The sequence below is a fragment of the Larus michahellis genome, chromosome 4 (assembly GCF_964199755.1).
Source record: "Larus michahellis chromosome 4, bLarMic1.1, whole genome shotgun sequence".
In the NCBI taxonomy this organism is placed as follows: domain Eukaryota; kingdom Metazoa; phylum Chordata; class Aves; order Charadriiformes; family Laridae; genus Larus; species Larus michahellis.
The window spans coordinates 38,105,783-38,122,135 of record NC_133899.1 but is presented as its reverse complement, the minus strand read 5'-3'; the positions used below and the strand labels follow the sequence as shown (position 1 = coordinate 38,122,135).

General features: G+C 37.2%; 1 protein-coding gene across 3 annotated transcripts in view; it reads left to right on the top strand.

Annotated features, from left to right (window-relative positions):
• The window catches only part of VRK1 (VRK serine/threonine kinase 1), a 35,626-nt gene extending 20,153 nt beyond the window's left edge, over positions 1-15,473 (top strand). For all 3 annotated transcript variants that reach the window (XM_074584046.1, XM_074584049.1, XM_074584048.1), the window contains 2 exons: positions 3,627-3,720; positions 14,433-15,473. In XM_074584046.1, coding sequence (XP_074440147.1) covers positions 3,627-3,720; positions 14,433-14,515 — 177 coding nt within the window. In that variant the 3' untranslated portion in view covers positions 14,516-15,473. The remainder of the gene's footprint in view (positions 1-3,626; positions 3,721-14,432) is intronic.
• Positions 15,474-16,353: the final 880 nt, after the last annotated feature.

Below are 16,353 nucleotides of genomic sequence, written 5' to 3'. Positions count from 1 at the left end.
GCATTTATTACTCGTTTACTTGCATTTGTTAATAACAGGTGGGCAGTGTATTGTTCCTTTAGCATGAACCAGGGAACTGGGTAATAGTACAAGAATTCTGCCTGCTTACTGACATGATCCAGCAGTGTGTTAAAGATGGGCAAAAATCACAAAAGAATAAAAGCTGTAGGGTTTTAAAGTCTTCTGAGGATGTATGTCTACCTTTTCTTACTTCATTTTGCGTAGTAAATACTACCTTGGCTAAAATCGTCCAGCCACGGTCTCTATACTAATATTTTCTGCTGAACTGAGTGTAAAGATCTGTCCAAAAGAAGAGTTCATTAGCATAAATTCTTCTGTTCCCCCTGTGGATCGACATGGCTTGAGACCTGTGTTTTGGGGAAAAAAAATAAATCTGTTTTTAATGGTTGGCTGGTTTCTTTGCTGAGTAAGTTGGCCTGCTGCAGAGCCAACATCTGTGACCTTTAATGTCCTTGGCCAGCAGAGATGGCTGGTGCGCATTTCCAACGGAATATAACTTCAAAAATCTTATTTCATTAGCCAATATCAGTCAAGACCATTCCCAAAGAGAACGGTTAATACTTTTCCAAAGGTTTGTACTTACTAGTGTCAATTAGGAGTTATTTTTTACATAGGGGTTTTGGTTGGTTTGGGGTGTTTTTTGGTTTTTTTGTTTTTGTTTTTTTTTTTTTTCCAGTTTGAGGAGCCATATGCATGGTCAGCTTGCTCAGTTGTCACAAATTTGTTCAACCCCTTACATAAAACACTGAGTGTTACTGGCCTGTTTGAGTAAGTGTTTTCAGCTGTCCGCTTCATATTGCAGTGGACTTCAGGCTAGCTACTTCGTGCCAGCTACTGCTAGAGTGTCCAGGCAGAAAAAGATTGATTGCTTGGAATCAAGTTGACATAACCTGCTTGCTTTTGACCACGTACCAGGACAGATGACTCTTCCATGTTGGATTTTCTAGGCTTTGTAACAGCTGTGGTGTACGCTAGGATAGAGGAATAGATTGTGTCAGTCCTCCTTCCAAGGGAATATTTTGCACTTTTCTTTAAGTGCAAGAATGAATAGAAAGAGGTTATTCAGCAGGACATCTCCCCTTCCCAGAATATATGTTTGGGAATTCGTGCTACTGGGTTTTTCGTCCAGAGGGTATCAGATGTTAATGAGAGACTGAGAGAATAGTGCTAGTTAGGAATAGCAGGGCACTTCAATACACAGAGGAAGAAAGGAAGAACATAGAATGCTAATTAAAATTATATGTACTTTCAGCTGTGACAGGAAGCTCAACTTGATGACTGAGTGTTTTAATCTCCAAATTCCAAACTCCGTTAGAAATTGTTTTCCATAAAGATATTTCCCATTGATCAGTAGCATCTTGCCTCTGAAAGCCAGTGTCTTCTACCATGTGATGGAATTCTTTTGGCATGCTTAATATTTAATTTGGAAAAGAAAAATTCAGTCTGGCATCCACCCTTGAGAAGATGATGACCTCTAATATGAAGTATTTATGGCATTTTGGCTGTACTGATCTTCTAATCACAGCAGGTCTTAAGACACCTACTCTTCAATTTCTTTGGGGCAATCTACCGTAATACTTTCTTAAAATGGTATTATTTGGTGTTCTGAAGTTATGCTATTTCATAGCTTGGAGACAATATTTCTAGCTTCTGTGTAAATTAATTCTTAGAATGTAGGATTGTCTAGTGCTTTCAGTTTGTATAGCTAATTGAGCCATGATGTGCGCTATATGTTGCATATAAGCATGGTCGTTCTGGAATCTCAGTCACTCTCCAGTATTGGTATCTAGCTAAAACTCACAGATGTCTGCTATATTAAAAGTTAACATTTTATTTTCCATATTATGACTCAAGTTTCCCCAGATGTATAAGTAAATGAAACACAGTCCACAGTTCAGCTGGAGGTTTTGGTTTGTTTTGGTTTTTTTCTGTATAGTAAATGCATGTTGGTTTCTGTGTGTGGTATTTTGTAATAGTTCTAGCAAAACAAGAAGCTAACAGTACCATGTGTTGAAGGAAATATCTGGAGCTCTTGACTAAATTATTTAGGGTAAGGACCACATGTTACTTTTGTTTACTGCTGAGGAGTTGCTGGGAAATACTGTGAGTAAACTAAACTGGAAAAATACAGATATTAGTGATTTGTGGTTCCTTCTAATGTTCAGCTCCAGATGCGCAGGTGTTGCTTTTGTCAGATGAATGCTGCCGGATTTCTACTGCTATGTAATTCACCTGCATCAAGATTAAGAAACCACTTTTTAGTAAATAAGCTTGGAAACAAGATAAATGTATTTTGCTTTTGTGTAGCATGTATTGGATATCTGTTTTTCTGATGAGCGTTTAAAATGTTTTCTAGTACAATTGGGAGGAATGCATTATCTCTCATATAAAAGCAGTACAGTGCTGAAATAGTCCTCCTTAATTTTGGTCAGAATGAACAAAAGTGTCTGTGTTTATTCCTGCCTAATGCATCACAAATCTGCTGACATGCTAACCTTGGAGTCTTGGCTGGCGGTAATCAGGCCTGTGCACCGGCAGGAAAGATGTACCTAATGCACTCCATCAGTGCAGTTTGCATATGGAAGTTCTCACAGGGGAGCTGCCCTGTGCCAGCTGAGGGTTACCTGCCCACTGCAGTTATTGTATGTAATTATCGAACCAATCTGTTCAGCCCAGCAGGGTTTAGATGGTAATCATGAAGCAACACTTTGGAAAGGAAAGATGTAATGCACTCTCCCCTTCTCTCATAAGCTATATGAAGTTGTAGCCACTTTTAAAGCTGTATTAGTAAAGCTCTGGTCTCACACAACTAGAAAAAAAAATAAAAAAGGAAAAGATAAACTTTTCCAGTGTTCATCAAAGTTATCATCTGTTTCTGATACAGATACAGGTCAGCTCATCCTTTGCAAAAATCATATGGCTTTAAAAAAATAATCTTTCCATAACCACCTTAAGAATACTTTGCAATAGTAAGATCAATTGTAATACACAGATAATAACATTTCTATCCATTTAGAGGTTTTAAGATAATGTACCTTGAATAGAGTTCAGATTTCCCAAGTACCTCTCCTTGGAACAGAACCCGTAGTTGCTATTAGAAAAAAAAATAATAATGTACTGTCAGTGGGTGTTAGCTACTTTGAAGCTGTGCAAAGAAAGCCTTAAGAAGCAAGGATCCAGATAAACTTGAATTTAATGAAGTGTAATTGCTTTTAAAAAAGCAATTAACATCAACTTTGCGTAAAATGTTTTTGTGTTCTTTAAGATTTTTCAGATTGCTCCTCTTGTAACAGTTATTCAATGTAAATAAAAAAACCCAAGTTTTGATCATAAAAACTTGTGTTTTCATACATTAAAATTTCAACTCCTAATGTGATCTGCAGATAGGGAAACTGAACTTTTAAATTGTCTACTGCCTAGTATTCTTTCATTAATATATGAATAAGTTTTCTGTACAACTGGAGACATTTTACAACATATGAAGAAATAATGCTTAAAATTGGGGAATACCTTGGGAGATAAGATATTTTCTACTTTGTGTGATCTTTTCTGCTCTTGAATTTAGTTGTATTCCTCCCCCCACCCCCTTTTTTTTTTTTCCTCAGAAAAAAAGAAAGGCAGCAGCTGCAACCCATGAGAGCAGTGAAGCGGAAATGGGAGACACAGGAAGTCCAGAAATAAAGAAACCTGCTTCTTCTAGTAAGTTAAAAGATCGTTCTCACAGTCACATGTACTGTTGTGGCAGGTTAACGCTGGCCAAGGGCCACATTCCTACCTAGCCACTCGCCCCCCTCCTCAGTGGGACAGGAGGAGAAAACAGGATGAGAAAACTCATGGGTCGATACAGAGATGGGGAGATTGCTTACCAGTTACTGTTGCAGGCAAAACAGACTAAACTTAGGAAAAACTAGTTTAATCTATTGCCAATTAAAATAAATTTGGGTAGTGACAAAGGTAAACATTAAACCAACATCTTTCCTTCCCCGTCTCCCAAGCTCAACTTAACTTCCTCACTGTAGACTCCTCTACCCCGCTCCCTGAGTGGTGCAGGATCATGGAGTGGAAGTGTGTTGTGGTCAGCACACAGCATTTTCTCTCTGCTGCTCCTTTCTCTTCACATTTCCCCTGGTCCAGTGTGGGCTCTCTCTCTTGGGCTGCAGTCCTTCAGGGGAAAAAAAAGCGCTCCAGTTCCTTCAGGAAATATCAGTCTGATCCAATGTGGGCTCTCCCACGAGTTGCAGGGGATATCTACTTCATCCTGGCTCCTCCATAAGCTACAGGGAATATCTGCTCCGGTGCTGTGGAGCACTGCCTCCTCCTCTGACCTTGGTGTTCCCTCTGCTGTTTTTCACTTTCCTTCCCACACCACCGCCTCTGCCTCTCCAGTGGTTTTTGCCTTCTCTTAAATGTTGTCATAGAGGTGCCACAAACAAGATGGGCTCAACTTTGGCCTATGGTGAGTTTGTTTTGGATCCAGCTGGAACGGGCCGTCTTCTCAAAGAGGCCACCCCTGTAGTTAACCCCAGCTTACCAAAACCCTGCCACATGGCCACATATACCCAGTGCAACCATTTACCTTTAGCAGTTCAGGTGCTTTTTATCTTTCATCATTTTTCTTTAGATTAAATTGAAACATTTAAACTTTCTATGTAAGAAAGGTATACTGTCCGATTTTATGCTCCATTCCCATTTTTGTCCTTCTGTCTTGTCCAATTCACTGTCAGAATATGCTGACTCCTCAGGACTTCTTCACAGTGTGTTAAGCCAGGGTCTAGCAGCAGCAGCTTCCAAAAGCGAGTGTATTTAAAGTCGAGGAAAGGATCACCTATAAGGGTAGAAAATGCTGAAGCTGCATTTCAAATAACTTGGCATAGTTTCAGTGTTGTCTGTAAAAAGTCATGGACAGATAGATAAAGTAGGATTATTTTAAGTCCAAGATGAGTGTCCAGTCAAACTTTTCTGGATCTAACCTTCTAACTCCTTCATGTCAATGTGAACTGAATTCAAGTAATTAAAGATGTTTTTCTTAAAAGAATTTTTGATTCAGACTTTTAAGTAAAAGACCAGGTGTTTCTGTGGTCAAGTAGTCTAAAAATAACAAAACAGTAGCACTGGAGTCTATTCCAAAACAAATTGCTTTTTTAAAAAAAGGTTTGATGAAGGAGTATGGCAGGATGGGAAAATGTAGCATTTCAAAGACTGCAATATTATTGTTAAGTTTTAATTTAGCTAAGATTTACCCTAGTATAATTGAAATTCTCATAGGTAGAGGTGAAAAAGGTACCTGAGGAATTGCAATACAAGTGGTAGCATCAGCTTAAGTAAAGGTATTTAGGAGGCTATATATATTTTCAGCATCCAGTGGTTAAAATGAGTGATGGACGGACATAAGCTTAAATTTAAACCTCCTCTTGCCAAGTCAACAGAGTTACAGGTGAAATGGTTCTAATGTAACTTCTTTATACTACACAATTTAATGAATATCAAGTGGGGGGAGTATATCAAATGATTTCAGGTGAAAAGTGATCCATGTACTTACTCATTTTCTTCTCTCCAAATTTGGAATTAAGAACTTTACCAATTATTACATGATTCATAAATCTGTGTTGAAGGAAAGGGCAACTGTTTCATAATCTTATGATTTTGATAAATTGAAAATAGCTGATTATTATAGAAATACTTAAAACTGTTTCCAAATCTGAATAGTTTTATGATACCCACGGACGTGTTTCTCCATTATGTGACTAGTCCTGCGACTAAAAAAAAAAAAATCCTAAAGTTTACTGTCCAGTAAAATGGATAATTTCTTGATACCTCTTAATTGTAGAAATTGAACTTTCGTCATACAGGAACATTTTAAAAGTTCTCAAAATGCTATTTTATTGGTTTAAAAAGGGGATAAATATGGCCAGACAGTGGTTACTCTTCAGGTGTTCAAACAACATCCCATGAGTATTTGGATGTAATACAGTTGCAAGAAGATCCATGCAGCCTCTTGCTGTTCAGCTAATCAGCATTAACCGCATCTGACTATGCAGTTTGTCTAATCCAGTCCGAAAGATAAGTTATCCCAAAAAAGCTCCTGATCAGCTGGGCAGCACTTTGAGTACACCAGGGTGCTCGGTGGCTCCAGGGACGCTGCCAGTAATGAAATCTGCTGCTGCTGAGGCTGGGGAGCCCCCAGGCTTGGTGGAGGAGAAAGAACGAATGGCACTGGGAAGGGACGGGCATCTTGAAATTCTTGTTCTCGGCTCCGCTGCCCCTGGTTGTTCTCAGCATAAGAGTGGCCGCTTCAGATGAGTTCAGTAAAAGCCATCTCTTTCAGTCACATCAGTCCTCAGTGTTTCTGGAGCTGCCAAGCAAGAGTGTTAGACTCTTTTTTTTAGAAACAGAATTTCCAAAAGCCCTCAAGAAACAAGCTGTGCTGTGCTACCAAAATAAGATGCACAAAATTTTGTGGAGTTCTTAAATTGTCTTTTATTGAACTTAGCATGTTATCACTTTCTTCTTTTTTGCCTGTGATAACTGGAACCCATATGCTTTCCTGAAAGCTGGAATTTTAAGAAGTATCCTTCTCAAGGTAATATGGATGATGTTGAAGTATATTAGTCAGTGTCTCTCCACCAGCAAAAATGCTATCAGAAGGGATGATTTCTATTTAAATGAAAAGTGTTTTTTCACACTGTTACAGCTCCATTTTCAGTATTAGCTGCCTTCGTGTATGATAGTAAAATATACAGGCTTATAAGAGATGATACTGTTAAAGCAGAATACCAAATTTTGGTACGCTGTACGTATCCACCAACACTTCTGCAGGGGCGTGCTGTATAATATTAATAGGACTAATATGCTTATTTTTAATCAGTTTGAATGGAATGGGCATTCCATTCAGCTAGTATGGGCAACTTCAGTGAAAATGGCATAAATGCTGTAAAAATGTTTCATGAGAATTTGTAAATAATCCTAGGTTCAAAGCTACCAGTAGATATAAAGCCTCTGCCACCGGCAGTTTTCTTTAATCTTGAGGTTGATGAAGAATGGGTTATAGAAATACAGAATTTTTTTAGAATAGAATTTTTTTACACCAGCCTTTTTTATTTTGTTGTGAATTTTTTAAAAACAATTTTGGGGTTTATTAATTGGGACAGTATAGAGAGAAATACTAAAGGAGTTGTGACAATGAAAGTACTGTATTTTTTTAATGTGCTTTTTTAATAGTCAGTACTGCTAGGGGTAGGAATTGTGCATGTCTGTATTAGTGGATAGCATCTAGCACGACAAAGCCTTAACTGGGGTCTTTGGTTACTCTTGCAGTATAAAGAAAGAACTATGCGAACAGCTCCGATATGAAAACAGTCATACTGATGGATCGGTTAGAAGGCATTCCAAAATGGAGGTTTAATAGTATTTCTCAATTAATAAGTACTTAGCTTTATGTTTATTTACATTGTGTGGCTTTGCATAAATCAGTATCTGGGTTGTTGTCTTGGAAATCTTTTTTTTTCTTTATTCAAGCAAGATTTATTACTTAATGTTGGATTAAATCTACACTTAGGCTCATTTTTATATTTAGAGAATTATTGGCCTTGTCATCAAGCTTTAGGAGTGAGCAAATCATAGGGTTTTTTGAGCTTGTTTAAGGTGCCACTTGTTACTTTCTACTCTATAGCAATGCCCACATTATAGGGGATTTCTACCTCTTAATTTTATACCCTAAACCAAACATTTTCAGCAAAACCTGTACTGTACAATAGTTCTAATTGATTGTTATTTATGTGTTCCTTCTTGTGAAGAATTTGGCTGGTATTTGTAAGAGACTCCAGGAAGTGAGTGGGTATTAGTCTTAAAACTGTCTCTGCGCCCAGTAACCAAAAGATCCATCCCTTTCTGTGCCATTCTTAGCCTTCCCCTTCCTGTCTCATGAACGTTGCAAGTTAAATGTATGAGACTTACATGATCTGGTTTTAGAAGTTAAAAGCATGTGCTGCTATGTTGTATCTAGAAATTATCAGGAAGATTCAGGCTTTTAGAGCACAGAATTTTTGCTCTCAATTGTCAGAAATACTGACAAATTCGCTTCTGTATTTTGCATTAAGTTTATTCAAACACAATATGGCATTTTTTATGGCCTGCCACAAAATTGTTTGAGGATCTTCAAAAGCTATTTAAATTAGAGGAGGTGTGGTAGGAGGTGACTTTTAAATATGAAGATCCTTAAATATTATGGGTAGGGAGGTTAAAATAAATTAGATATAAACTAAATATCTCTGTGCAGTTCTTCCTGAGTAATGGTTTTCCTTGACAACTTGCAAGTGACAAATTCACTGAGAAGAACCTTGAACATGTGCCGCTTATAATAATAAAGAGACAAAATTAATGTCCAAGATGTAAAGTATGGAAGTGTTCCTGTTTACTCTTGTGTCTGCTTAGAACACAGTTTTCTACTTAGTCTTCCTTTATATTTTAAGCTTTTTTCTGTACAATCTCTTCAGAACACTTCTAGCACTTAAACACATTTAAAATGTAAATACATTTAAGTTCCTTTTTACACTTCATGAGACTTTCTTGTGTTTGCTGCTAATAAAAGCTATTAAGTTGAAACAGAACAAAAAACCTTCTGAGGAAAATTTTCCATGGGGTAGGGTTTTGTATAACGACTTTACAGGTAGAACAAAATCATTTAAGAATAAAAGTGATGTCAGCTTTTTTGTTGTTCTTCTATCACGTGAAGATGTATTGCAGTGTGCAGAACAAGTGTTGCAATTCAAACTCAGATAGAAAATTTGTAAGTGAAATTTTTCTACAGGAAACAAAAAAAAAACCTCTGTACTTCAGTGACTCAGACTTTTACAGGGAACTAACCTTTTTCAAGATTGCAAGTAATATATTTGAATTAAACTTTATTCCTCCTGCACATTGCTGTGGCGGAGAGGAGGGCTATTTTTAAACACATGCTGCATGTCACTACTGATTTAAATGTGTATATACAATTGTGTTTTGGAATGTCTTCAGTAAAGCAATTTTTACAAATTGAAGTCAGTCAGTTTCAGTTTTATCTGGAACAATTTTATACTAAAGTTTTTAAAAGAACACTCATAGATTTGATGACATCCTTAGGAAATACACAGGCATAAAGTCATCAAATAATACATTCTTCTGTCCTGATGTTTTTCCCAATTATTATATGGAAATGTATTGGCTTTTTTTCTTAAAGGAAACAGAGGACTTGGAAGAACAGAGTACCTGAGGCCAAACCCTATACATAACTCTACAAACTTTCTTTCTTCTCTTTCATCCCCTCATATATTTCCTGGAATTCAAGTCCGTATTTCCGTTCTTCATATTTCTGTTCATAGAGGAAAAACTGCGGAGAAAAAAGAACAAGCCAACTAACCAGAACTATTTGTTGCCCTTGCAGGTGCTTCAACAGCCTTCAAAGTACTGAAAAATTTTTGGTTAAGAAGTGTTACACTATAAGGTTTTATCAGCTATGCAGGGTTCCAGGGCAGAGTGGGGAAAGGGCTTGTCAGAGGACTACACACTCCGCCTTATTTCATCTTCTCAAAAGAAAAGTAGCTCTTCTTTGGCATCATATTCAAACTGCCCAAACTGGTTTGAGAATGGTAGACTAGTGTGATGCTTAACTCTCATTAAATGCTGCTCAGCCTGGCTTCGCTCCCCATTCGATATTTCCAGCTGGAGTCTTTCAGCTTCCAATGCTATTCTTTTTTCCTTATTCCTTCCATTTGTAAAAAGCAATTGTATGGGTTCCATTCTCTTGTTTTCCCTTTTCAGTTTGATGATTGTAGAAGCCTTTTAAGGAGCAGTTGAAGGGAAAAAAAAAGTCTCCTAGGGAGCCATCCACCAAAATGACTTTGTTATTTAATGTGGTCAAAGACAAAAGTGATACTGCAGTCAGTGGAAGAATTTTGAAGAATTGACAGTCCTAAATTTGTCTCCTTTGGAAATTACAAGCCCACAATTGGTTACTTAAATTAGTAACAAAGCATATTCTTGAATTAATTTATTGCACTAAGATCTGATATAGTGGCATATGCAAGATCATATCTAGTTGACTATGGCGAGTGGTGTTAGGTCAGTGGCCCTCTCATTCCTACTTCATCACTTCCCAGCTTAACTGTGGCAATTCAGAACATGTGGCATGGAGTTGCCAGTATGAAAGATATGTCGGTTCTGTCATAAGAGTGTCCTCCAGTGGCACACTGGGTCTCCATACAGAACTGATGTAGTCTCCATCTATGTGGAGACTAGTCTGAGAGCATCTCTTCCAGAAGCCACTTGAGAACTCTCCAACACATGGTCCAGCACTACAGATTTATTGGCCTTTGTTTCTTAAAGAGATAAACATATAGCAAAGTGTGTGTGTTGGGGGGGTTATGCACACATGCACACACATCTTAGATTATTTTTTTTAAGAAAAAACTGTGTCTGATTAATGTACTCGGCTGCGTGTGCTTCTTTTGAGGGCGAAAGATGTTAGCTGCAGTATTTAATGATGATTACTACAAGTCTAGTTGAAGAGCTTGCATGGACTAGAATTGTTGGAACTCTTCAGAAATTATAGAGAAACGGGCATGTATTCAGTCTTTGTCAGGTGTAAATTCAGCATATACAAGTGATGCAGTTGCTAACCTCCAGCATGCCTGCTGCTAGATATTTTTCACTTATCTGATGTTTGCCTAGAGTCTAAAATCTGTATGTAGGGCTCTCTCCAAATATTCTAGCCTATGATGTAACTTACAAGTCACCATTAACACCTAAATCTTACCTGTTGGTAGCTGTGTTTCCATGCTCAGAATCTCCCACTGTCCTTGTTCCCATCAAAGCAGGCAATTAAGTGGGAAACTTGGGACTCTGGAGTCTGCTTATTTTTACCAAAGGAACCTTTGTCATTTTATAGAAAGTGTCATTTTTTGACTCAAGTACAGTTTTATTTCTCTCACTCATAAGACTCGTGTGTTTGTAGAACGGTGTATGTAGAATCAGAAAACAAGATGAGGAGGGACATCAAGAGGTGATCTGCTCTATACACCAGCCTAAGCACAGGTTTATCTATCTACATCTGTTAATCTTGATACATGCCAATATTTTCTCTTAAAACCCCTATGAATAAGATCCTAAAACATCCCTTGTCGACACCACTTGTAATATGTAACTATCCTTAGTACTAAAAAGGGTTTGATAAGGCGGAGTATTTTCTTTTGATATTTTATTCGATTGCTGATTTGGGGTTTTTTTGTTTTGTTTTTTTTTTTTTTGGTTAGAGTGCCAGAAACCATGATCAACACTCCTGATTATTTTTTTTTTTTTTTCCATCTTCTACAGAACTTTGCTGAAGGATAGAGCCCAAAACTATACACAGTACTGCTGAGTCTCTTTTGTAAAGTTGCTTTATAATACTATTTACATGGAGAGAATCAGATATCACAGTCAACTTGTCTAATAATTCCTCTAGAGCCTGTGGGACTCTTTATGCCTCTGCTGAACTTTGTTCCAGTCTCAAAACAAGCTGTGCAGTGACACCATCTGGTTTATTTTTGCCTATATAATTCTTCCTCATTTAAATTGCTGTTTCAACCTAATTCAGTTTAATCTGCCTTACGAAAACCCTCTCCTTTGCTTGTAATAGCTTTGTTTGTGTCCTGGTTTGGTGCTGCCCACACAGGACTTCTCTTGATTTCAGAAACAGAATTTCTGCCACAAGAGAAGTTTGTGGGGATGGGGCAATATACGTTATCAGGCTAACTAATTTTGAAAATGCAGACGAGCTCTTTGGTACAAAAGACCTTCATTTCTGAAATACCTGCAAACTTTGAAGCTAAACATGGGTTGAGAGCAGTCATTCTGAGTTTAACATAATTAACTTAATCAGATAGTTTAAGAGCATATTTCTGCTGCTTACGTTTGAAATTTTGAATGAAAGAACCATGGCAAGGATTTTATTTTTTTTCCTTTTTGTTATGATTCACTTAGAGGTTGTCCATGATCATGGTTTGTTTAGAAAAGCCTTGAAAAGACCTCATTAATGCAATAAAGGAAAAATCAGAGACAGGGCAGGTCTCTAATGTTTGGTGTTCCAGCACGGGCAACTAGAAATGGGTAAGCTCTTACTGAATTAGGAATTAGTAAGCTTCAATTACTTGTATTGTTTGTGAAGATTATGAAATGCTACAGTTCTGAAATAAAAACATGAAAATCTGATAACTCATTTCTTTTGTTTCTATAAACTAACAGCTGTAGTATTTTCCTACCTAAGGTCATCATTTTCATATTGACAGTCTTTCTGATAATACAACATGAATTTGACCTGTCGTTGCAGCATTTCGTTATACAGTCTAGGATTAGATGAGAAGAAAAATCACAGTTACCTCAGTCAAAACCGGTTAAGATTAGTGAAAGGGAAAAGGATCAGGTTACTGTTTTCTCTTGAAGAGAAAACTGGTCATTCTCTGCTTTCTGTTGCAATACAAGGATTCCAGAAAAAAATCCCAGGAAGGATAGAGAGAGGAGAACCGTTAAAGTTCATGCAGCTGGTAGGATAACTTGGCCTACCTACGACTAAGGCTACTTAATTTGAAAACTCAGAAGACACGTCTGTTGCTAGAATTCACAGTTACGGTAGCTGAAATATGCTGTGGCTTTGAAAAGTATAAACTAATTCTTGCAGATAAACCAGAATTTATCTGGGAGAAGGAATGATTTATGTAGTTAAGTTACTACTTTAGTTTCTGATACCTGCTTGTATAGTTTTTAGCTACCAGTTCTTGTAAGGTACAAGAATAGATTTGATTTTTACATAGCAGTTGGGGAGGTGGTGGTGTTTTGCCAGAACAGATCTTTCATTGATAAAGCTGCTCTATGCCTGAGCTGTCCGTTGGGGTTTTTTTTTTTAAGCGATTTATTAATCAAAGATGTATTGTCTGACAAAATCTATTTGTAATTTTATGTTGAATGCAGCAAATGCTTTTGGACAAAAAGGGAACAAGAATATTTTTTCATTCTCCATTTCATTGTCAAGAATGGAAAAATTCTTCAAAGTTAATTTTGGTAGTTTTAGTTGCAAATCAACATTTTAAGAGCAAATTAAGTTACATAAAATTAAAGAAGCATGAAAGCAAAACTGTTTGTAATAGTTTGTTGCTTTTCTTGGTGGGGTTTTGGTTTTGAGTAGATGTGAGAGTATTTTGGTTTGTTTTGCATTGTTCTCTGCCTCCTTGCTTTCCCCTAATTTTTACTCTCTGGGCTTGAACGATCCATGACTCCTACTGCTCAAAGGCTGTTGCCTTATGCACGCAGCTTCATTCTTAAGGAATTACATGAAACTCAATTTTTTCTTTGTCAGTAATGCAGATTTAAGAATTTGACAGGAACAGTAGAGTTATATATAGTTTTACAAGGAAGAACTTAAATACTTTGGCATACTGAGTTCAAGGAGGAAGTCAGGATTAAAAACAAAAATTAAAAAAGCACCCATGATTAGGAGGTGAGAAACATTTCGTTGTTACTGCATTTGTGAAAATGGTAGCAGTTTTTATTATGTGTAATATTTTTTTCTCGAAGTGACTACAGTTGAATGTGATTGATGCAAATGAGCTGTGGTGGGTTTTTTTTTTCCCCTTTTCCCTGCTAGTGGGCAGGAAAGAATCAAAGTGCACAGGGAGTTTTTTATTACTGCGTTTAAGTATGGTTTCTTTGAACAGCCTGCCTGCCAGCTTTGTGAGGAATCTTATTTAGATGGCACTGTTCGTTACCTTTGTTAATAAAATATTGTGAAATAATAACTTGAAATCTGTAGGTAAAGTGCCCGGGTAGCTGAGCTGATTGAACAGCTCGACGCTGCCAAACAAAAATCTTCCTCATTTCTACCTGTGTGCCTTCCACCTCCCCTTGTATAAGCTCCATTTGGAACGCCTTAAGATGCTGCAACTCATTGAACTGTGAGAACACTAGACCCAAAAAAAGATTTTGCCAGGTTATGGAGCTGGATCAGCTTAGCACAAGGTCCAAAGAGCACCAAAAATGGCTTAATATGGGGGAGGGATCATAGAACTGAAAGTTGGTGCATGGGGAGGAAGGAGGGGTTTAGGATTTGAAGAGGATCTCATTCTTCATCTTTTGGTGGAGATGAACTATTATATTGGCTCAACTCCACGTAATGCTTCTGTTTGAGAAGTGGAGCTGTACATCGCGTTTTTCCAGAGAAAATCGCTGCCCAGAAATTGTGGTAAATTCTTCTGAGTCCATGTCATGTGTCCTCTGTGCCCCCAGTCAAAACTAAATGAATGAGTTGAGTTGATCTATCCTTTTAAAGATTACAAATATTTTCTTGTGATCTATTTCTGTTATTTTATTTTATAGACGTTCTTGTCTCTTTTTCATTTGAATTGCAGATGCAGTAGCCACCAGAACCCGGAAGATGACCTCACCAGAGTCCAAGAAAGGCAGAGCAACCAGAAGGAGAGTCCAAAAATAAATAATAAACAGAGCAACAAATTAACTTGCTCTTTGGCTCATCTCTGGGGTTTTTTCAGTTACTGTAGCACTGGAATCTTCTTTCCTTTTTAAATGATGAATCCTGTAAAAACATGAACTGCTGTTTGTACCTGTTTTTGAAGAATAAGTGTTTTATTAAAATATTTGCATAATTTATGTATACTTTAATACTGATGCAAGATTTTGCCATCTGAAGTGAGGATGCATTTTTATTCTTGATATACAAAAATTCATGTCTTAAAGGCAGACTAAAAGTGCTTTCTTTCTGCTTTATAATGTAGAAATAAAGCCTTATTTAGTTTCGTTAAGGGTACTTTATAAGGAACAGCAGTGTTGCATCTAATTTCTTTTAACTTTTAGTAAAGTCTTATTGGAGGTGACTGTAGATGTACACTGAGATGAAGTCTGAAATATAGAGAGAAATTAAATATTTCACAAGTGTTTGAATTAAAAAAAGAGACCATTAAGACAAAATTCCCATCCTTCCGTTTTAGTTTGTTATAAAATACGTTTAAACAATTCTTTGGAGGAAAGGTAGTGAATTTGAGTTATTTTTTTGCCTAGTATTTGCGTTTGCATTATTTTTCCAATTATTCAGAGTTTCTCTGGAAAGAAAGAGAGCAGGATTTCAGACGTAGAGCCCGGGGCAAAAGAAAAGAACCAAAACCCAATGCCTATTCTCAGCACTCCCACCCCCGTCAGGTTTTCTTTTTCTATTAGTGAAAAGGCTAGAAAAGTTATAATTATGAACAACTGTAAAGTATCTAGTTCCAGTGAAAGCTTGACTCACATGTGCTCTTTGTAACAAAATGGTTTGCCTTTTTTCATAGGTAAGAAGCATGTAACGTTTCTTAAAAGTACTTCCTTTCCTTGCTTGGCTTTGAGTCTTCTCTTCGGAGTTGTAAGTCAGAAATAAAACTGGAATAACATATTTAAAAGATCTAGTGCTTTCTCATTTCTGTTCTGCCTGCTATACAGACTCATTTTCCTGGGTATTAGCAAAGTGGGGCTGACGACTTTAAGCACAGTGTTCTCTTTGTTTCAGATGTAAAAATAGGTCTGCTAAAGCCTCTCTCATATTTAAAACTCCTCGAATCAGACTATCATTTTAATGACTTCATTTAATCATTTTGTTCAAAAAGTATGTTACGCTATTCTGAAGAACTATTGTCAGGAAAGCATATTGTGTTCTCTTGCTTGTCTTGCATACTCAGAGTTAATGTCATTCTTTTGTACTTTAGTTGTTTGACATTTTAATTTTTTTAGTAACTTATTTACTGGTAAACTTCCTTTCTTTGCTTTCCAAGTTTTCAAGGGGTGTTTTCTTTTGACACTACCAAAGCCAGACACAGACATTTCCATATATTTGAAAAGAATGTTTTGAGGTGCGGATTTCATAAGCCACCCTTACCTCTTTCCACCCCAAAAATGGCCAAGAAGAAGTTTGTACTGGCCAAGTGTTCTGTGAAAAGAAAGGGTGCTTTCCATTCTAGGTGAATCTTACATTGGGGCTTGTCTCTGCTCACAAGAGACTGTGCAAAACTACGGTCCTCACAGACAGGAATGTTTCTGTCTCCCTGTAAACTGTGAATATGTTTAAAGCATGGGATGGTCAGGATGAGCCAAGGGGAAAGTAGTACCTGCAGTACTACTGTATGTATTGCATCCAATGTCTGCTTGCACACCTGTGTTTTCGCTGTTTCGCACAGCAATGGGGAAATAACAGCACTTCATAAGAGGCGGAGGGTGCAGCAGGATTTTGTTGACATCCCCATTTGAAAGTAAAGCCCCTAACACAAAAGAAGCAAGCTGCCTTTA